This window comes from Myodes glareolus, chromosome 22 (genome assembly GCF_982192425.1).
Source record: "Myodes glareolus chromosome 22, mMyoGla1.1, whole genome shotgun sequence".
In the NCBI taxonomy this organism is placed as follows: domain Eukaryota; kingdom Metazoa; phylum Chordata; class Mammalia; order Rodentia; family Cricetidae; genus Myodes; species Myodes glareolus.
In genome coordinates, this window is record NC_142047.1 from 53,384,842 (window position 1) to 53,409,056 (window position 24,215).

Sequence of the window (24,215 nt, forward strand, 5' to 3'; positions counted from 1 at the left end):
CAGAAAGATTTTCAGGGTGGGACTGCTCAGATTTTAATCCATGAGCTTGAACAAGCTCAGAGATTGGCTGGATTTTGGGCTCAGTGATTGTTTGCTTATGTGCTCAAGGATTTGTTAGTTTTCCTGTCCAGAGACTGGTTGGTTTCATGCTCAGTTGATTAGGGATGGAGTGTGTTTCTATGGCTCTGGTTTCAGGATCAGAGTGTGTTTCTTTGACTGGACCTTTTACCCCACACAATGGCTTCATAAACTCATTTTTTACATTTGTTTGCAAGGGAAACAAGGTAAAATTGGACATCGTGAAAGTTGAACAGATTGTTGACACTGTCAATATTTTTTCTACAAAATATTCTTGTGTAACTGAATGCAAGTGTGTTGAATAAAGATCTTACCAAATACTTTATAATAAGACCTTGGTATTTTTACAGGTATTCAAAGACTACTGTGAGATGCAAAGACTTCAACAGATTGACCGCACATAAAAAGTTTTACTCCTATATACAATGCAAAGCTTTACCACACCAACTATATTTTTAGGACCCCCTGTATTAGGACTCCTCTCATGATTTTGAGACTCCTGACAAATATAAAAGCTTCAGCACACTGATTACATTCATTGAGTTTCTCTCCATTATATGTTCTTTTATGTGTTTGAAGATTAGTGGGATGAGCAAAGGATTGACCACATTGTTTACAATCACAGGGTTTCTCTCCAATATGTTGTTTTATTTGTTTAGGGATCATTGTGTTGTACAAAGGCTTTACCACATTGATTACATTCATAGCTTGTCTCCAGCATGTCTTCTTTGATGCTTTTTAAGATACCTATGACATGAAAAGGCTTTACTACATTGATTACATTCATAGGGTTTCTCTCCAGTATGTGTACTTTTATGAGTTTGGAGGTGACTGTGGATGGAAAAGGCTTTACCACATTGATTGCATTCATAGGGTTTCTCTCCAGTATGTGTTCTTTTATGCCTTTGAAGTGTAATTCGTTGTGCAAAGGCTTTACCACATTGATTGCATTCATAGGGTTTCTCTCCAGTATGTGTTCTTTTATGCCTTCGAAGACTACCTTGTTCTCTGAAGGCTTTAAAACATTGATTGCACTCATAGGGTTTCTCTCCAGTATGTGTTCTTTTATGTATTTTAAGATTTCTATGATGTGAAAAGGCTTTACCACATTGATTACATTCATAAGGTTTCTCTCCAGTATGTGTTCTTCTATGTGTTTGGAGTTGACTGTGCTTTGAAAAGGCTTTACCACACTGATTGCATTCATAGGGTTTCTCTCCAGTATGTGTTCTTTTATGTATTTGAAGAGTAATTTGTTGTGCAAATGCTTTACAACATTGATTGCATTCATAGGGTTTCTCTCCAGTATGTGTTCTTTTATGTATTTGAAGATTACTATGACATGCAAAGGCTTTACCACATTGATTGCATTCATAAGGTTTCTCTCCAGTATGTGTTCTTTTATGCCTTCGAAGACTACCTTGTTCTCTAAAGGCTTTACCACATTGATTGCATTCATAGGGTTTCTCTTCAGTATGTTTTTTTTTATGTGTTCGAAGATTACTATGACATGCAAAGGCTTTACCACACTGATTACATTCGTAGGGTTTCTCTCCAGTATGTGTTCTTCTATGTGTTTGGAGGTGATTGTTGTTTGAAAAGGCTTTACCACACTGATTGCATTCATAGGGTTTCTCTCCAGTATGTGTTCTTTTATGTATTTGAAGACTAATTTGCTGTGCAAAGGCTTTACCACATTGATTGCATTCATAGGGTTTCTCTCCAGTGTGTATTCTTCTATGTGTTTGGAGGTGACTGTGGTTTGAAAAGGCTTTACCACATTGATTGCATTCATAGGGTTTCTCTCCAGTATGTGTTCTTTTATGTATTTGAAGAGTAATTTGTTGTGCAAAGGCTTTACCACATTGATTGCATTCATAGGGTTTCTCTCCAGTATGTGTTCTTTTATGTATTTGAAGATGACTGGGGTGAGAAAAGGCTTTACCACATTCATTGCATTCATAGGGTTTTTCTCCAGTATGTCTTCTTTTATGTGCATGAAGATTACCATGATGTGCAAATGCTTTACCACATTGATTGCATTCATAGGGTTTCTCTTCAGTATGTTTTTTTCTATGTGTTCGAAGATTACTATGACATGCAAAGGCTTTACCACACTGATTACATTCATAGGGTTTGTCTCCAGTATGTGTTCTTTTATGCATTTGAAGATTTCTTCCATGTGTAAAGGCATTGCCACATTGGCTAGATTTATAGGGTTTCTCTCCAGCATGTGTTCTTTCATGACTTTGAAAATGACTGTCATATGCAAAGGCTTTAACACATTGATTATATACAGAAGGTTTCTCTCCAGTATGACTTATTTCATGCCTGCAAGGATAATTGGCACACATAAAACCATTACTACATTCAAAACACTGTTGAATCAATGTATCTTATGAATAAATTTTACAATTTGGTCCAATTGTAAAGATAAAATCTAAGATTTTATCACTGTGTTTATACTCATGTTGTTCCCCTTTATTAAGGGCTGTTTTGCATCTTTGAAGATACCTGTGATGGTAAGATCCCTTGTTACATGGTTCACATATACAGAATATTTTTTTACATTTATTTATTATATATACAATGTTCTGCCTCCATGTATACCCACATGCCAAAAGAGGGCACCAGATCTCATTATAGATGGTTGTGAGTCACCATGTGGTTCCTGGGAAGTGAACTCAGGACCTCTGGAAGAACAGCCAGTGCTCTAACCACTGAGCCACCTCTCCAGCCCCCAGAATATTTTTTTATGAGATTTTACACATATTTCAAAAGAACTGGAAAAACTGAGAGCTTCACCACTCATTTCATTTATAAATTATCCCATACTTTTGAATCATACTCTATTTGTTAAGTCACCTAGGACAAACAAAAGTTTTTACATAGTCCTAGTACTCATAGGGATTTTCTGTAATGTGAATTTGTTGATGTATTAACAATGAAGCTGGGAAACCAAATGCTTGTATACTTGAATCAAATTCAAAAAGTATACTCAATGTGGCGACTGCTACATAACTTCTAATTGTTCTCAGAGAGAAGAGTTTTATGCCTGCCCATATCCCTATGCTCCCATGACTTATATCCAGAGTGACATATGAAGAATAGCAAATAAAAGGCCTTCATATTGACTTCACACAGTCTGATTTTCTGTTTCTCACAGACATGTGATACAGGGATTAAGATTTCTTGATAACAACAGCACCTTGACTCTTGGCCCTAACTGTAGCTCTCACTATACACAGCACAGGAACAACAAGTGTATTAGTAACACTAGTTTTCCTATGGGCTGTATGTATATAAGAAAGTTATGGAGATATATTTATCACCTCTTCAACATGTATACCTTTTGTAATATGAGTGGTATGAAACTAAATAGATTGGGGCAGTTCTACAGCATGGCTCTCATAGAACTATGATTCAAATGGTGATATATGTTAAGGCATTGTTTCCTTGTCGTCTTTCTTAAAAGAATGCTTTGCAAATACAATTCACCTACCTGAAATTGAGGCACATGATTTTGTGAGAATTTAATAATCTTCAATGTACATGAATTTATGTTTATTTACACTGTTGCTTCTGTTTACAACTTCCAGGACACATTACAATTTCTTCAGAGGCACATTTGTATCATCTTGCACATGATAATTACCTTTCATGTCTTTGAGAACTTTGACAGTGTTCCTCAATATTATGGTCATCCCAACTGTATCCTAAAATATAGTACCAGAAAATGTATGCTATATTATTGAAAATTGTGCAAACTTTAATTTGCTATTTTCAGTGACACTTAGAACCATGCCTGATTTATTCTCCTCACTCTTCTTTCCCAATCAAACTATAGAAGAGCACCAAAACCCAATTAACAATTCTCCCCTTATTTTAAAACATCAAGGAAAATCCAGACTTACCTATGGTAGACAGGTTCCTGTAGGTCTCCAGCATTACATCTTTGTAGAGATTCTTCTGGAAAGGATTCAGCAAAATCCACTCTTCCCAAGTAAAGTCAACATGCACATCATCATAGGTCACTGCATTCTGAAATATCCCACAAATGTGTACAACAGAAAACATGATACTGACACAATTGTAAATGCATAGTTCTTTGACAGTATACTCATATAATTGTGGTGTTCCTCATACTTATTCCATGATGCAGACAGTATAAAGTAATCCCCAAGTCACTTTAGAAGGAAACTGAATAGGAGGTTCACCTCTGTCATTTCTGTACACTGCAAATGGGATATCACCTTGCAAGAGAAATGACTATAAAAAATGGAGAGAGAGAAAGAAACAGATCAACAAAAGGAAACAAATCAACAGTTCAGAGAACACATGAATAAAAGTGTACAATTCCTAACTACAAAATAGAAAAGTAAGATGGGCAAGCTGAGTGTATTGGCTCTCACCATTAACCACTACACTCAGAACTTCCAGAGGTGAATACCAACCTAGTTTATGCAATCAGGTCCAGGACAGTCAGAAGTACATATTAAGGCCCTGCCTCCAGGGTAAGGGATATCTCAGCAGTTAAGAACACTGGCTATTCTTCAAGAAGTACTGAGTTCAAATCTCAGTAACCACATGGTGGCTCACAACAATTCATAGTGGGATCGAGTGCCCTCTTCTGGCTTGAGTGCCCTCTTCTGGCTTGCAGGGATATATGCAGACAGAATATTGTATATATAATAAACAAATCTTAAAAATAATGACCCTGCCAGGCAGTAGTAACATACACCTTTAATCCCAGCACGCGGGAGGCAGAAGCAGGCCGATCTTTGTAAGTTTGAGGCCAACCTGTTCTGCAAGAGCTAGTTTCAGGACAGGCTCCAGAGTTACAGAGAAACCCTGTCTTGAAGAACCAATGAATAATAAATAAACAAACAAATAAACAAATAAAGACCCTATTTTCAATGCAAAAATAATGAAACAAAAAAACAAACAAAAAACAGAAAGAGATTTTTTTTTAGTGATGTCTTTACAGAGTTATGTATTCACTCCAGTTCTGTATTCGCCTTCTAGAAACATGAAATACCCCAAATTAAACTGTAACATCAATGAGATTTTATTAAATGGCACTGCATGTTGTGGAGGCCCAAAAAGGTGAGCCTATTTCCACCTTGTCTGATGCTCAAAGAGTTTGGAGGTTGTTCAAAATGGTTGACAAGTGTAGCTACATGTCCCGACTCAGGATGTGTTTACTTGGTTCTTTTGACATTAAAATGGATCATACAAGTAGACCCATTCCATCCTCATAGATCAGGTTATTCAAACGCGGGGAGTGGATATCCTTCAGGATATTTGGTCTAGGGTAGCTTCATGGCCTAAACAACAGAATGCTAATGACTTGGTGTCTCAAAGTTTTGAAGCACTTCATTGCTCAAGTTGACATTTATATCACGTTTGAAAAGTCATTGTTTTATGGAAAATTAAACACAGATGATTTCAGTATTCACAGGAACACATCCCGGGACTTTTCTTTGGTTTCTGTTTTATTATTTTTTACAAGACTTTGTATTCTTTACTTATATTTCTAAATCCCCAGGCCCCTACCCTGGCAAGAAGTCGTTTTGTCAAGGCTTGTCCAGAACAGCATGTTTGAATAAATAGACAGATGAAAACATGAGCAATACAAATGTGGAGCATAAATAATCAACACAGTGCAGAAGAGAACACTCAGTAGCAGGGAGTTCTTGCTGGTCTTGCATACAGGTGGGCTCACTTGCCAGTACCTATTTGGGGGATCACAACTATCCATCATTCCATGTTGCCGTAAGGACACTTGCTTGTTCCTCGCTGCTTAGCCCCGAAATTATCACACAGAAACTGTATTAATTAAAATACTGCTTGGACCATTAGCTCTAGCTTCTTATTGGCTAAGTCTTACATATTAATTTAACCCATCTCCATTAATCTGTGCATTGCCAGGAGGTTGTGGCCTACCAGCAAAGTTTCAGCACGTCTGTCTCCAGCAGCACCTCCATGGCTTCTCCTTGACTCTGCCTCCTTCTCCCAACATTCAGTTTAGTTTTCCCTGCCTGCCTAAATTATGTCTTGCTATAGGTTCAAAGTAGTTTCATTATTCATTAATGATAATCACAGCATACAGAAGAGAACCCCACATTACTTCCGTTTTCTATTTAAATAAGAAGAAAGGTTTTAACTTTAACATAGAAAAATTACACATAACAAAACAGGTATCAGGCAAGAATTACAGTTACAATATTTCTATCCACTTTATCTTTAATCATATCTAAGGAAAACTATAATAATAGCTATCTATTTTAAAATTCCATCAAAGACTCCTGAAGGATATAATATTACCTAAGTAAACAGGAAGTACATTGTAAGCAACTTCCAAAACTCTAGAATTCACAGAGACATCTCACTGCCTGGACAGTCACCCAAAGTTCTTCTATACTGTTGGGGCATCCATCTTCAGCCTACTGGCCCATAGCATCTGGCAGACTTTTCCACAAAGCAGGAAATTTCAAAGACAGTTCCACCTATATTGGCAGTTTTTCGGTCACTTTCTTCTGTGTCCTCCAGAATGTACAGAATACCATCAAGCAGTCCAAGCAAGAGCAGTTTCTTGCCCAAATGATTAGTAAACTCCTTAAGGAGCTTCTTCGATGCCCATCCTCCTCTTGAAGCAATTGGTGCTGCCAGGAACAGATGTATCTTACTGTCATGAAGAGCCCTAAGGTCTTAAAACATTTTAAATGCCATATTCTGCAGTCTTTGAAAGGTTTGACAAATACCTGTCTATCTGAAATATATCTCTATGCATCTAGAAACCTAACTAACATGACTACAAGCTTGACTATTATAGATGGGTATCTATTAACCTGTATTTCTTAATTATATATTACATTTTTAAATGAGCTTTGCAAACATAATACCTTAATCAAGATCAAAAAGGCATAAACACAGTATAACAAAATTGACCTTGAATTTGTATCAATAAACCAAGATCCATACCCATGTAAATCTCTATAGCATATCCCCCTTTAAATGTAAACAATATTTGGGAATTTGGGCATAGTACCCTCCGAACTGCTTCCTGCTGTTTATTGGTGGAGTAATTTTTTGAGGGGTGGTCAAAGTGACCTTTCAAGAGCTCTTGGTCCATCAAGCCATAATAGTCTGGAAGCAATCCACAGGTTTTCATCTTCTGTGGAAACAAAAGAAGAACCTCTTTTCCAAAACAACATATCCTTAGACCTATATTTTGAATTAAATATAAAGGTACAAAAATATACCTTTAAAGTATATTTGTTGGTTACTCAGCTCCTTCACAATCAAAAACTTCAAAGAAAACACAATAATATACACAATCCAGGCTCAATGAAGGATGGTCAATGGATATGTTAAGAGCATTTGGGGTGCATTGCTAGGAAATACTGACTTTGACATTGCTAAATGTTTTTTTGACACACGGAGCAATGAATAGTTGAAGAAAGTGAGCAGAAACACGGCAGCACAGTGATGGCTGAAGTCGGTGAGCAGAGACCCCCTCTGCAAAAATCATGGTCTGAACATGCTCTTCTTGCCCCCCTCTTCACCCCAACCTTACAGTCTCCACATGATGAGTCTTGTCTTCTCCCAGGCCTGGCCAACTTCCTTCCCTGTACCCTAACAGCTGAGCTCTGAGACCCAACAAAGTACTGATGTTCCTGCACTGCTAGACACAGTTGCCTGCCACCCTTGCTGAAACCTCACCCAATGATGTGGCCAGAGCTAGGCTTTCTACCAATTCTTAAGTGTGGCTCTCCCTCACAAGACCATACACTCCCAAAGTCCTTTCTTTCTAGTAATATCTGAGCTAAGTCCGTGATAAACATCTCTTTTAGCCAGGTATAGTCATTTGAGGCAGAAGCAGGTGGATCTCTGCAAGTTTCAAGGCTAGCCTATCTACTACATAATGAGTTCCAACCAAACAGTATTAGAAAGTGAGACTGTGTCTCAAAAGAGACTTATGAGAAAAATCTCTACTTAATAAACTTTAGAGCTGTGAAAATGGTTTAACAAATAATACACTCACAACACAACTGTCCCTTTACTTCTGAGAGTCATCAAGGGATGATTTTCCGAGTGCAATACCCATCTCACTTATGGTTCTAAGAAAGGGAAACTAGGAGCAGCCAGCAATACGATTTGTGTAAGGAAAGAGAAAAGCAAGGAGAGCAGGTAGCACATAGGCTCCTGCAGTCAAGCCCAGAATTATACAACAAACTATCCACCGGCCTTGCAAAAATGGGTAAAATTCTCCCTGACCTTGCCAACAAGGAGAATTTGTTCAAGCTATTTCCAATCCTTGTCCCACAAAGAAGTCACATGGCTTCCGGCACAGGGGTTTCAGGACAATATCTCTTAGTCATTTCAGGTGTCAGCCACTGCTCCCTGTCATGTCATTCTCAGAAATGAATATAGACAAGCATGGTATGAGAGCCTGACAGATCTTTTTAAATTTGAGCCTGTTTGGACTACAAAGTGAGTACGATAGTAAGAAATGTCTTAGTATCACACACACATACACAAACACAGGCACACAAATATAGCTGAATATAATTTTGCATTGTGTGAGACAAGATCTCATTAGAAAGCTCCAGTTGGCCTAGAACTCACAATGGATAATTATATACTGAATATTTTAAAACAAATTCCAGTAAACATTTCATTCTATGCCATTGGCCTGGCAGTTTTCTACACAAGACGGAGCTTCCAACAACTTTCTTTATCTTTACTTATATTTCAAGAGAGCTGGAAGTGAGGGAAATTTCATAAACTTTATGTTCTTAGGTTGTTTTTCTCCATCCAATCATTCTATGAAATCAATATCAATTTTGTTGAGCTTTTTCTAATTTAGAAACATTTTAACTAGTGCATTATAAATGGAGGTGTTTGGAAGTGTTGCTTGAATGCTAAAATTCCCACTATAGAAGCTGAAACAACGCTTACCAAAGTAAATATTCTAGCTGCCAGTAACCCAAGGAGTTTTTAAGAATGCTTTTCTAAAATAGGTAGAAATTTTCCAATTACTGTATTGGAATTGTTGGGAAACTACTCTCTTTTAAATTTTCCTGGGGTGAAAAATAAAAGGGGGTTGTTGGTTCACAGGTATAGTACTATGTGCTGTACTATCAACACACTGAGTTAATAGCTGTTATTGTTATTTAACATGAACTAAAGGATGACTATATGTGACCACTAGATTTTCTACTAATAACACATGAGGGGCAACTATGCAAGCCTATGTGTAATATGATTGTATCAGAGGTTTATTAGCAGGGATTCTCATGTTATCTTCTCTCTAATGAATAATAAAACATGTACAGCCTTTGTTAGAGTTTCTATTGCTGTGAAGAGATACCATGACCATGGCAACTCTTATAAAGGGAAAACAATTCATTTAGACAGCATATATTTTCAGAGATTTAGTCCATTATCATCATGGTGCCACGTGGTAGCACGCAGGAAGTCACGGTGCTGGGGACATTGTACATCTTGACCCACAGGCAACATGAAGAGAGATTAGACTGGGTGTGGCTGAGCATATACCTCAAAATCATCACAACAATAGAAACCCTAATTAAGACACCATGTCTGGTTGGTATCTATGAGAGACCTCTTCTTTTCTAAAGGAAAATGGAAGACAGGGAGGTTTGGGGAAAAGGTGGAGGACTGAGAGGAAATGGTGCGGTTGGGATGAGAGAAGAATAAATAAAACATAAATGAAAGAGAGAAATATGAACAAGCAAAGGAAGATAGAATTGAAGAAAGACAAAAACTCAACAGGACAAATCCTGTAACTCTGCCTCAGCCAATGGGGCTTCATTTTCAAAGGGCATAGATAGCTCTATTTCTGCAATGTCTCACAAATCTGTCTTTTGCTACTTCCAATCCCCATACACATTGAGAAATGACAGATGCCTCATAGCTTGGTATCTCCACATCCTGTGGTCTCAAATTCAACCCGCCTTCATCTTCACCATTGCATACAATGAACCCTCACACTCTCCTCACTGAGGGTCCGACTCTGTCGAACACAGATGGGTACAATAGTGATGAAGTGACCACAGAAGAAGAATCATCCATAACTTTTAAACTTTGCATCTTTCTTGTTTCCAGAACATAGGAGACCCAGCCTAGATTGGATGGACCCTACCAAACATGCACAACTGTTGTTGCAGGTTCTGTATGAAGTTCCTTCCAGGGACTAGAAATCACTTTCCTTACTCCTTCCATGAATTAAAGGCTCAGCTGGATGGAGACTTAGTCTTGGGGCACATTCCTAAACTTCCACTGCAGAGCCAGGGCCTTCTCTTCAATGGGGCCAAACTCCTTGAAAATTCCTGCCTCTTTTCCACCACCTGACTGCCATATGAAACTCCCTACTGCTGTTTTTCTTTACAAAACACAGACTTTTCATTTCTTTCTAAGCCCATTTGTTTTTCACTGTAGACCTGAGTGAGTCTCAGGAATAACCACCCAACAGAGGGAATATTTCATCTAAGAAATCAACCCATTTCATTACTTTTTAATACCATCTTACTTACTTTTTCAGTACATGGCGAGAATAAGAAAAATTTGAGGCTAAAATATCCCACAAATGACCTCTAGGTACATTTCTTACGGAGTTTTATAAGCACTTGTGCTAAATTACCAGGCTATGGTTACCTAATAGGGCCACAAATTATGAAGCCAGGCCTTGGATAGTGGAACCACAGCAAGTCAAGGCTGTGACGGATTTATTAACAGCAATCAGACTTTTATGCCTTTATCAGAAACAGAAGATAATGGCAAGTTCCAGGATCAATACAATTCTAGTTGCCATGCTATAGGAAGTTTGTAAACTGTACAGGGTACTGAAAGACCTGGATAAATCCAGATCCCCCTAACAGGAAAATGGAGCCAAAAATCTAGCAGGAAGAGAAGAATCAGAAATCTAGGATTAGCCAGTTCCAGGGTTCCAGGAACTAGCTGAAGATAAAGGTAGATTGTAATCTTGAGAGACAGAGAGATTCCCCCTAGTAATTATCACCCCCTAGTAATTATCACTGGAATAGGAATTAGCTGATTATGACCTTGAAAATGATCTTGAGAGGCAGGGAGTTGCCCCCTTGTAATCATCACTGGAATTTTCGGAATTTTCTGTGACACCCTCCCTGCCCGCTTTCAGATTACTGGGCTGTGGTTTCTTTCTATAAAAACTACTTCTCTCGGTCACTCAGGGTCGAACTCTTCCCCTGCGTGGGTTATGAGTCTCAGCCCCAGTGTACTGGTCCCTGTCTTGTCATTAAACCTCGTGTGATTGCAGCAAGGATGGTCTCTCGTGAGTTACTGGGGGTTTAGCGTCTTCCAAGGCTTGAGTTAGAGTCTCCCCAAATCGGGGGTCTTTCATTTTGGGGACTCGTCCCGGGATTAGCGATCACCCTGATCTCCGAAGACCCACTTAGAGGTGAGACATTGTCTATGTATCTTTGTCTTTGTGTGCAGGGAGGTTCTTTGTGTTTTTGCGAGCCGGCTGAATTCTGGTTCGAGTTTGTACATTAGAGGTTACAGTTGTGCCTTTGTGTTTCCATGCCGTTCAGGTTCTGTACAGTCGTGCCTTTGTGTTTTTGTGCTGGTTGAAGTCAAGTTCAGTACATTTGGGTTTACAGTCGTGCCTTTGTGTTTCTGTTGAATTCAGGTTCAGGTTCTGTATTTTCGGTTTTGCAGTCGCCTGTGTCTCGGGAGGAGACATAGGGAGTGATCAGCAGGCATGCTAGATCACCGACTGCTGCCCTGGGAGATGACCCATGAGATGAGAAGGGACCCAGGGACGCCTGGGAGATTCTCGTCTGGGTGCTGGTGATGATATGGAAGTTCTCCTGGATTGGAGGAACTATGTCCTCTCAGCTGTCTGTATTTCTGGAATGGTTTTGTCTGTCTCAGTGGAGACGAACATCTGCTTGCGTGTCTTGTGTGCCTTTTGTTTTGTCTTACTTGTGACTTTGATGACTAGAACAGACTGCGACACTGACTCTTGAGTCAGTGGTTTTGTCTTTCTAAAGCTTTGTTAGCCCTTGTGTATCTTCGGTCTCTATTTTGTCTTACATGCAGGTAGCATGTTCAGTTCTCTGGTGAGATACGCATGTGGCATTTCTCAGTTCTGTGGTATGATACATGAATGACATGGTCAGTTCTCTGTAGAGACTGCATGGATAGCGGTCTCATTTCAAAAGTGGGGCTGGTCACACCCTTGAAGCAGCTTGAAGTTTTTAGTTTGTTTGGCGCCTTTGTCCTATATGTCTGTGTAATGTGTGTTGTGCTTTTGTCCTGACTTAGACTGACACTGACTACTCAAATAATGACTTCTTTGACTTTGATATTGTGACCACTTACAAGACTTTAGAGATACAGCCATAAGCATAGGGGTATATTTCATAAAAAAACGAGTCATCCTCAGCCCCAAGCACGTGGCTGCGGGGCAGCATGCTTGTATGGATGGCTCGGCCATTCAGCTTTGATGTTACAAGGTATTGAGGCTGCCAGACACAGTTGTAGAAGGTGGATGTACCCCAACAGGATTTCAAACACCAAACAAAAAAAAATCTGAAGGTAATTGCTATGACCTAAAGAGGTTAACAATCTTTTTTCCTCAGTGCTATGTACCACCCTGCCCCCCCCCCATGCTGATGGATGAGTTCCCTCTGTCTGCCCTGGGAGCTGTGCACCTCAAACCTTTGGTCAAAGCTGGCCAAGGCTTAACTCCACCTGTGAAGAACTCTTTCAGATCCTATGGGTTATAAGTATTATAAGTATCTGTCATCATTTATAGAGGCTGGTTACAAATTATTGTTGGTTAATGTTAAAAAATTGCTGGTCTAAAATGTTTCACACTGGGATAGGATTTTATGTGCTGTTCTTGTTTAAAAATTATCATTGGTTAATGTTTTTTTTTAAGAAAGAGCCTATTGTTGGTCTCAAATGTTTCACACTGGTATAGGATTTTATATGCTGTTCTTGTCTAAAATATAGCCATATATCCCCACTGAGAAAAACCACAAGAAAGACTTTGGTAAGAGTTTTTATGTTGTCTAAAAAGCAAGAGAAATTTTTGCTGTGTTGTCTAAAAAGCAAGAGAGATCTTGGTTAAAAAAATATGTAAACAGATAAAAAATATGTAAACAGATGGGTCTTATCTAGTACCCTGTGTATGTTTTAAAGGTCGAACTTAAAGCAGGTAGGGAGCAGCTGAAAGTCTATCACTGCAGGGCTCTGCCATCTGTGTTTCTTGAGCATTTAAAGGAGGCTTACAGGCATTATACTCCATTTGACCCAACCTCTGAGGGTCAGTGGTAGCTATGACCTTTATAGGACAGTCAGCATCAGATATTAAGAAAAGTTACAATGGATAGAAGGGTTGCAGAATTATATCTTGCAGGATTTGGTTAAGAAGGCAGAGATAGTGTTTCATAAGTGAGAAACTGAGGAAGAGAAGCAAGAGAGAGAAAGAGAGAGAGAGAGAGAGAGAGAGAGAGAGAGAGAGAGAAAAGGGTGGGAGGCAGAAGAAAGAGAGGACTGGAGGGATCATAGACAAGAGAGAAATTTGATAGAATTTTGGCCGCAGTGGTAGGAAAGAAAGAGAAGATACGACCTAGACAGATAGGGAACCTGGGCAACAGAAGACCAAAGATGAGTGAAGATGGAGAGAGGCACCCCTTGGACAAAGAACAATGTGCTTATTGCAAAGAAAAAGGACATTGGGCAAGAGAATGCCCAAAGAAGAAAGGAAGGGCCTCTAAGGTACTGGCCCTAGAAGAAGATGATTAGAGGGAACGGGGCTCGGACCCCCTTCCCCGTGTCTAGGGTAACCCTGACTATGGAGGGGACCCCTATGGATTTTCTAATGGACATAGGGGCTGAGCACTCTGTGCTGTAATAACCATTGGGGAAGCTAAAGAATAAAAAGACTATAGTAATTGGAGCAACTGGACAGAAACAATATCTGTGGACCACCTTACGAATTGTAGATTTGGGGAGAGGACAAGTGACTCATTCCTTCCTGGTTATCCCCGAGTGTTCTATGTCTTTATTAGAAAGAGACTTGTTAATAAAATTGAAGGCCCAGATCTGGTTTACTCGAACCAGTCTGTTGGTGATTAAAGCCTTTCATTGACTGAACCAGTGACCTTCGCTCCCCCTGCTGTCTTCAGTCCCACTACCCTACTGCCTGAGACTGATGACACCTCATCTACTCATCACTGCGCTGACATTTTGGCAGAAGAAGCTGGTACCCGAAATGATCTGAAGGACCAACCTTGGACTGGAAGTCCGAACTGGTATACGGATGGCAGCTGTTTCGTGGTTGAAGGTAAGCCGAAGGCGGGGACAGCAATGGTGGATGGGAAGCAAGTAGTCTGGGCATAGCCTCCCTGAAGGACGTTGGCGCAGAAAGCCAAACTTGTGGCTTTGATACCAGCTCTACGAATGGCAGAGGGAAAAGTCTCAGCATCTACACTGACAGCAGGTATGCTTTTGCCACTGCCCATATTCATGGAGCAATAAGAGGACTGTTAACATCTGCAGGAAAAGACATATACTTGTCCAAGATACCAAAAAGCTTGAGATGCTGTGGCTGAAAGAAATCAGATGGCAGACTCTCTGTCTTGGCAGAAGTAATCAAAAACTGCAAGGCCTGTGCTATGATTAATGCAGGACACTCCATAAATGCTCCTGGGAAGAGGCTCAGGGGCGATCGGCCTGGAGCCTACTGGGAAGTATATTTTACAGAAATTAAGCCAGCCAGATATGGCAACAAGTACTTATTAGTTTTTACAGATACCTTTTCAGGCTGGGTAGAAGCTTTTCCTACCATGACTGAGACAGCCAATACGGTGGCTAAGAAGATCATAGAAGAAATCTTCTCAAGGTTTGGGATACCCAAGGTAATTGGGTCTGATAATGGACCTGCCTTTGTTGCCCAGGTAAGTCAGGGACTGACCGCCCAATTGGGGATCAATTGGAAATTACATTGTGCTTACCGACCCCAGAGTCAGGACAGGTAGAAAGGATGAATAGAATTCTCAAAGAGACCTGCGGGAATGACTGGACAGCCCTCCTTCCCTTTGCCCTGTTCCAGGTTTGGAATACCCCAGGGCGATTTAAACTCATCCCTTATGAGATCCTATGTGGAGAACCGCCACTGCTCACTGATTTGGGTGGAATGTATAATCCTGATGCTATTCTTTCTAGACTTTTATTTTCCCCGTCTAAAGGTCCTTGAAGTGGTGATACGCCAGATCTGGGAACTGAAAGAAATATGCATCTCTGCCTGGATCCATGCCTCCCACATGAAGCAAGCTCCTGAACTACCCGAATTACAGTATCTGGGGCTTTTGACAACACTACCAGTCAAGAGGCTTGTGTTTGGAGGACTAATCATAGACGGACTCTTACTGAGGTTATGTAATGAGACTCTTAAGAGCCCTAAGACTCCTGACACCAGGGACTTGGTTCCTGGTTTAGGTAGATGATGGGCTTGTAGTACAGGCTTGATGCCTTGCATGTCAATGTTAGTTTTTGATGATACCAAAGATTACTGTGTGTTTGTACAACTGGTATGAGTTTGACAGGCACCCAACTCGCTTTCGACGAGAACCTATTTCTCTGACGCTAGCAGTAATCCTGGGCCTTGGAGTAGCTGCCGGTGTTGGGACAGGTACTACTGCCCTAATACAGGCCCCTCAGTACTTCAATGCATTAAAAATAGCCATGGATGAAGATTTGAGGACTTTAGAACAATCTGTTTCCAAACTTGAAGAGTCACTGACTTCCCTCTCAGAAGTGGTCTTACAGAATAGAAGGGGATTAGATTTGTTATTCTTAAAGGATGGAGGATTATGCGCTGCTCTCAAAGAGGAATGTTGCTTCTATGTGGACCATTCAGGGGTAATTAAAGATTCTATGAGTAAACTTAGAGAAAGATTAGACAAAAGACAGAAAGACAGAGAAGTACATCAGGGATGGTTTGAGAGCTGGTTTAATAGATCTCCCTGGATGGCTACTTTGATATCCTCCTTATGGGACCGCTCCTAATGTTGCTTCTGCTACTGATTTTAGGTCCATGGATATTAAATAAATTAATTACCTTTATTAGAGAAAGAATAAGTGCTGATCAGATTTTGATGTTACGCCACCAATATAGTGCTTTACAATGTCAAGAAGATGCTGAAATCTAGTTCTATGATTAGAACTAGGCACTAGAAGAAGTGGAGAGATGAAAGACCTGGATAAATCCAGATCCCCCTAACAGGAAAATTGAGCCAAAAATCTAGCAGGAAGAGAAGAATCAGAAATCTAGGATTAGCCAGTTCCAGGGTTCCAGGAACTAGCTGAAGATAAAGGTAGATTGTAATCTTGAGAGACAGAGAGATTCCCCCTAGTAATTATCACCCCCTAGTAATTATCACTGGAATAGGAATTAGCTGATTACGACCTTGAGAATGATCTTGAGAGGCAGGGAGTTGCCCCCTTGTAATCATCACTGGAATTTTCGGAATTTTCTGTGACACCCTCCCTGCCCGCTTTCAGATTACTGGGCTGTGGTTTCTTCCTATAAAAACTACTTCTCTCGGTCACTCAGGGTCGAACTCTTCCCCTGCATGGGTTATGAGTCTCGGCCCCAGTGCACTGGTCCCTGTCTTGTCGTCTTGTGTGATTGCAGCAAGGATGGTCTCTCGTGAGTTACTGGGGCGGTTCGCATCTTCCCGAGGCTCGAGTGAGAGTCTCCCCAAATCGGGGGTCTTTTAGTACACAAGATTAATCTCTAAAACCAATTGTCCTGTGAAGCTTCCATGCTTCCTTGACTACTAAGGGATCATACAAAGAAACACAAAGCAGTCTGAATGTTTCACTGGCTGGGGGTTGGGGTGCATCAGGAACTGGAAGGTACATTGTGCCTCAGGAGCCATGGACTTTAACCTGAATATCCCATGACACATGTCTCTCAAGGGAGATAGGCCAGGCCATGTCCACGGTTCCCTGCAGAGCCTTACCCACTAAAATCCTATACCCTTGAACTCTACTGTTGAAAATTACTCTCAACAACATCAATTTTCCAGATCCTTCTAGAACAGCTGATGAAGCTCTGTGAACAGCTTTCTACGGTTTTACCATCTAGAGTCCTAATACCTTCAACATTCCCCCAGATCTCAACATTTATGACGGGTCCTTTGCAACAACAAAATCACCTTTGAGGCACCATTTTTTTTTTGCTCCAACTTTCTTCTCCATGGCTGTCATTGAAGTCTCTAACCAAAAGCAACTCAGATAATGAACAGGTTTATGTGGTTGATACCCCTAGTTCACAGTCCCTTCTTGTGGGAAATTAGGATAGAAACTCAAGCTAATAACTGAAGTTAACACATGAGAAACAAGGTTTCCTGACTTTCTCTCTTGCTTAGTCACTGTCTCAGGCTCAGCTTTCCCTCTTATCCAGCCCACACCCACTAGCTGAGAGTATTGACAACTCAGTGGAAGAGCCAATTACTAAAGCAGCAAAAACCAAACAAAGAAAGCAACAAATGGAGAACACAGAAATGCTAGGAAATGAGACAAGGCAAGCCTCTAAGATCAAGTAGAGAAAACTAAAACTGTCTCTCCACAGAAAGTTCCCAAGCTAATAAAAACTCATGGAACTCATGACAAGACATTTTATGAATACAAATTTGGTGAAGGTCCATTATTTTCCAGAAAATGAACATAATGAGACTACAATTAATAAAATCAGCAACACAGATGACACCACTGGCAAAACAAGACACAAACGCAGACCTACAAATATATATGGTGGTCCCTTAAACAAGAACGACAAGATCCTAATCAAAATCAAACTCCAAGTAATCATAGCCACCACTCATCCTATGCACTCTGTCCTCTCCTTTGCCACCCACAGAAAAATTGTTGGTGGGCTGGAGAGATGGCTCAGAGGTTAAGAGTACTCACTAGCTGCTCTTCCAGAGGTCCTGATTTCAATTCCCAGCAACCACATGGTGGCTCACAACCATCTGTAATGAGGTCTGATGCCCTCTTCTGGACTGTAGGCATACAGACAGAGTAGTGTATACATAATAAATAAATAATTTTTTTATTTATAAGGCCTTGTGTGGTGGCATACACCTTTAATACCAGCACTTGGGAGACAAAGGCAGGTGGATCTCTTTGAGTTCGAGGCCAGCTTGGTCTATGGAGTCAGTTCCAGAACAGGTTTCAAAGCTACCTGTCTCGAAAAATAAAAAATAAATAAATGAAAGAAAGGAAGGAAGGAAGAAAAAGAAAGAAAGAAAGAAAGAAAGAAAGAAAGAAAGAAAGAAAGAAAGAAAGAAAGAAAATTACTTGGGCAAGGAGGTTGTCCCACCAAAATATTTGCTTGAAGCCTTCTGATGTTTTAACTTTGTAGAAAATATTTTCAACTACTGAAAGAATCTCATTCTCTTCTGATAAAGGAAAGGATGTCGTCTGTTAGGATCACTGTTGTTGCCCATGTGGCTCCAACACAGATATCTATTTTCCCTAACTGGACTGGTACGGAGGCACAAGGAATAACCAGACACAACTTACACCATTATTACAGAAAAGGGCATCTCAGGCATCATCCTCCTCAAGATCTCCCTGCGTTTATTCTCCAAACATCTTTTATACCAATACATAAACTGGGCGGGAAAATACATCATCATTTTGTCATCTAGGCAACCAGGTGAATGGCCTTTTGTCACGTCAGCATCTACCTGTCTGCTGAGTATGGTAGGCCTGAATTAGCATCTCTATAAGGTATCCTCTAAATTACAAAGAAAGGGAGCAGCCAACATCCTGACAGGCATTTATATATGTGAGCCCCTGTCTTAGGCATTTGGGGAGAAGAAGCTTTAAACCCATCATTGACTGCTGATCTCTGTAAAGAAAAGAGATTAGTGGAGAGAAATATACTTTTTAGGCCCCGTGTATCAGCCATATCTTTTTTCAGGATATATCATAATGTTTTGTGAATAATTATGCTCTCAAAGGCTATATTCTCCTATTTAAAGGAGAGTAGAATTGCCTGAGTTGAAAATGTTTTTTTATTGGTACAGAACATTATTTAGCTCTTAGCATTCTCAGCATATGCATCAACTCTCAACATTTACCAATCATAGCCTTTTTTTTAGCATTTTTTAGTCGCAACCATTTACCATCATGATTTTTTTATATTATCAGTCAGTACCGATCTTTTAATTGTTTATATTATAATTTTATATTTAGTCGGTTAATACCAGCTCTCAAAATTTTATAATTTTATATTTAGTTGATCAATATTAGCTTTTAATCATCATAATTTTATATCTAGTTGGTTAGTACCAACTCTTTAATTATTTATCATTTTATATTTAGTTGGTTATCACCAACTCTTTTATATTTTTTTTACCATAATTTTATATTTTTTTTGGTCATTACCGATGTATCTAGCATCATTAGTCAGTACCAGATTTTTTTCATTACCTTATATGTAGCTGTAAATATCAGGTCATTATTGTTAAGAGTATCATACCATTTGTTGTTATTAAATCCCATTTTTAGTCACTGTGTAGCTGTTAAATCCTTAGTCTGTCCTCTTGTTAAGTGAAGAGGGTTTTTTTTTATTTTTTATTGAGTCTTTTTTTTTTTTTGAAGGGAAAGCTTAGGTCTTAGTTTTTAGGTTTAATATTTTATTTAAAATAAGTTTTGTGTTTTATAAACCGAGAACATTTAAATGTTTAGTTTGTCTCTTAGTTTTAAAGCAACAGGTTTTATACTATAGCCAGCTGTAGACCCCACAGTCAGCTTATCTCAGCAGGATCTCTTTGTCTGAAGTCTTCCTGCAGCAATGTGAGTTGGCTGCGGCAGGTCCAGATCAGGCTCCTCTCTGTGGGCTGAATTACGGGTTTCTCCTGGAGCTTTTTTTATTTAGCTTTTTTTTTTGTTGGACAGCTTAGCCTAAATTACAAAAAAAAAAAAAAAAAAAAAAAAAAACCCAAAAAACAGCCTACATCCTAACCATTGTTAGACAAAAACAGGCTGTCTACAGGGCTCCATGATCACTTCAGATTGGCCCAATGGCTTCAAAGCCTGACTGCTATACCATAAAAACATGGGCCCGCAGACCACTTAGACACCATTTTGTGTTCTATGCTAGATGACTCCCTGAAGCCAACATGAGAGAGAGGAAATGAAAAATTTTCAAAATAAAACGCATGATAACAGATTTTGAAAGAATCAGTACGCACCCAAAGCAACTGGTTTTGCTCTAATTGCTTTATAAGTCACAAGCACTTTTGAAACAAGTTTATTACTGTTTTTTGTGTATGTTTGTGCATGAAGAGAATACTTTCTACATGCATACAGGTGACGCACAAATAGAGAGGGTGTCAGATTAAATGGAGCCTCCCACTTGAGTGTTGGTATCTGAACTAGGGTCATCCCAAAGAAGAGTGTGTGCTGAGACACCGCCAAGACACATAATACATTTTATTCAATAAACCAAAAGTCCTTCATAAACAAGACCAAGTCTTTCAACAACAAGACCAAGAAAGAGACTCTGGAGATGATGTAGTTTTTATCTCAAATAATTATTTTGAAAAGTTGACGCACGTTTTAGGGCCATGAAGTCCAGAGTCTAGGGATCTGTGTGAGAGCACACCAAGGATTACTCACACCTTTCTCTAAACCTGGAAAATAACAGTCCTGTAAACAGAGTAAGAACTCCTTACAAAGATCCTCTATTTTGGTTAAACTAGTGTAACTGCAGTAATTTGGTTACGCAGATTCTTGATTGCCCTGGACTGTGGACCTCCAGAAATGGCTACACAAAATATTTATGAAGTATCTAAGATTGTTTACCTGACTCCACATTGCTAATATCAACTACTGCCAAAGCAAGAAAGCTCTGCCCCTCCTTCCTGCCACTCCCTTTCTGTGCTGTGCCTGCATCAGCTTCAGAGTTCATCAGTGAACTCAGTACCTGCACACGTCCTTCTTCATCTGTAACTCCCCAGGAAAAGCCAGAGAGGTTGGTGGACATTCATTCCCTGGTCTCTTATCCTTCTCACTGATCAGCCAAGGCCCAGCCTGGAAGGAGTTGCAGGACTGTCTTCCCACCACTGGGCAGCAGAGGCAGGATTAGGTGTTCAAAGCAATTCTCAACTTCATAGTTCCAGGCAAGCCTGGGCTGTAGGAAATACTGCTCTCAAGAGAAATAAATCAATCAATAGCACTTGTGAAAAAAGGAATAAAATTCTTAATGATCACAAAACACTGGAGAACAGAGACAAATAGAAAAGAAGAACACTAATGTACAGAAAGAAAAGGTTAAAAATGGTACCAAGTTAAGTGACTTTTTAAAATTATAAAAATAATGCATTTTTAAGATTAAAAGTTAGTTATACCGACTTGGAAAAAGAGTAGGCCCTTCCCTAATAGACGGAAGGTCATTACTTCGTGGCTATATGCACATGTTGGCTGCTGCAATCTGTAACCTGACACATGGAGTTCTAGTCAATCATCTATTTCTCAATCTCTTAGCTGACTTAACTGTGTGAAGCAGACTAAACAGATCTGCACCGGAAAGTTCCCTAATTGCAAATTCAATATTCATTGCCTCAAGGTAACGTTCCCAAATTGTACAGCCACCAATCTGGTCTGTCTTCATTCACATGACATGAATTAATACATGCTGTGAAATTACAGATTAACTCCTCCTGCCAGAGTCGGATCCTTTATCATAATAGTGACTCCAGCAGCTGACAGCCTATCATTTCCCCCTTCACTGTACACAATAAACTATTCTCCTATTCTGGCCCGAAGGCTCCACAGGCAAACCATTTTCCTGTAACAGCGAAGGACAGTCGACTCCATGACTCAAAAGGATAATTTTAAAACTCTGAGGTAGCACAGTGATTTAAACTAAGATGTTTGGAGATGTAATATGGAGGACGACAGAGTCATTGCCCTGGAGTGCAGCAGTCTGAAATCAGGGCACCTGAGTCAGTTGAAGAGCGCTCGTCTCAGAAACAGTTTTCTAAAAGGCTGGAAATGCAGCTGCACTAAAATTACTCTGTCTTCCCAGAGAGAAATTACTCCACAGTTAGGAGATTAATAGAGAAAAATATCTGTAATGAGAGCCTGCACCTATCTCTGTCTAAAGCTCAAAGAGGAGCAGCACAGACAGATTCTGCATTCCACATTTGCTGTCATCCTTAATTTCTCTAAGGGTCATGTGCCAGGCTACAGTTTGAACAATTTAGATAGGGACAGGAGACTGGAATTCTAGCCACTTAGGCAGATGGGAGACTTAGAGCTAAGACATTATCAGAATTATTTCTGAAGGACACCCGTGGCCTGGTGTAGCAGTGACAGGGGCCTGAGGGGAAAGCGCCAGGGAAGGACACAGGACAAGGAGAAGGTGGTAAAGGTAAGAGCTGGGGTGGGGAGGTCTTGCACAAGCTGTGTCTCATGTCAAGTAAGCTTCCCATCTACTACTTACGGGGGGGGGGGCAGAAAGAAATGGGGAACTTCGACAAAGTCAGCAGAACCTATCACACAATGACAAATATTCAGGAAATTAATTAAATGTTGCACTAGGAGAATGCAGGGTATCTCAAGAACATTATTGACAGCGGTCTCTGAACTAATAACCACAGCTCCTTGTGCTGGGAAGACCTTGGCCCTCAGGATTAAAGGAACCCTCCACAAAGGCCCTGACCCCAGACCATTACCAGCTCTAAATTCCTGCTTTTAGAAAAGAAGCTCTGTTTTGTTTTGTTTTGTTTTGTTTCTCAATACACCAAGGCCTTAGGCAAAGCGCTTTGCCTAGATCCCAGGCTGTTATTCCATCCCCAAGAATGTTCCTCCTCCCTGCCTCAGGGCCTAAATGAAAGCCTTGCTTGACCAGGACAGTCCTGAAAACAACAGTGTTCTACTTTTCAAATAGTTGCCTGTGTCATACTGCCCCTCTCTCAGAACTATGCCTTTCTCAAGGAGAAAACTGGACCTGTAAGGCAGATGGGGCTTTTAGGTGGGTTGTGACCCTGAATACCTCCCCGAGCAACTTGTTAGGGGACTATTCTTTGATATGAGAATGGACCTACACACGGGTGGTCACTCAGGAGTGTCACCTTTGTAATGATTTGGAGCCAAACGTCAGGAAAATCCTGGTGGGGAAAAAATGTGGATCATACTACCCTTATCTCTACCAGGCCTAGTTAGCATATACTCATCTTTGGGGTGTTTGAGGGACAGTTCAATTCTACTTTATGAGACTTATTAGCTGTAAGCATTAGTAAATCCTTTATGTCACCAATCCTACTCTTCTACATCACAGATAAATATGCAGTGCTACCCAACACACGCGATGCCTTTTACAGCCTCCACAAAATTACCTGTAAACGGACCTTACACGCACAGCCTAAATGAAAAGTGCTGTCCTACTAAAAGATACTAGGGAAACCGGGCTTCTTCAAGTTAGGAATCCCGCCTTTCATGGCTGCACCAAAAGCACATTGTTGTTGACTCCAAACACGGTTCCACACACAGCTCCCTGCTCCCAACGCTCTGCACAGATGCAGCACACGGAGCAAACTTAGTCAGAGGACTGTACAATACAGGGAGTTGCAAGGACAGCTTAGGAATTCGCCAGACAGGGAATCCGCCCGCATATTCTAACCCAGGCCGGGGTAGTCCCAGTCACACTGGCTTCAGCACCTCACCATCTGCTCTTCCCTATCGAAGACTGCAGCCCCTCGCTCACCATGTTGTGGCTTCACGACTCGCAGACGGCCCCCTCACGGCTCCTTGCAGCAGAGCTCACAGCACAGCAGACGAAATCACAGACACTTGATCCTCAACGAAGCCAAGGCTGCAACCCTGCTCCTGTAAGAACCCTGCGCGGCCTCTGATTGGCAGTTCGGCGTGGAAACCCTGATTGGCTGCTGAGGTCTGAGTAACAAGAGCACTTCCCTTTGTGTAACGGTGTGCTTAAAGAAACAGCACAAGGCTTCCTGACCCTGCCTTCCAGCACAGACCCAGACTTTACCCCAGTTCTGCTGAGATTTGCATTTCAATAGCACTTACTATTACTC

The 24,215-nt window shown here is 40.4% G+C and overlaps 1 protein-coding gene across 1 annotated transcript; it reads right to left on the reverse strand.

Moving 5' to 3' along the window:
* Positions 1-705: 705 nt before the first annotated feature.
* LOC125410617 (uncharacterized) lies at positions 706-24,179 on the reverse strand. Its single transcript, XM_087900574.1, is given in 5 exon segments — positions 706-785; positions 787-2,409; positions 3,734-3,794; positions 3,993-4,119; positions 23,885-24,179. Coding segments are annotated over 5 exon segments (1,866 nt in total). The 5' UTR covers positions 23,888-24,179; the 3' UTR covers positions 706-733.
* Positions 24,180-24,215: the final 36 nt, after the last annotated feature.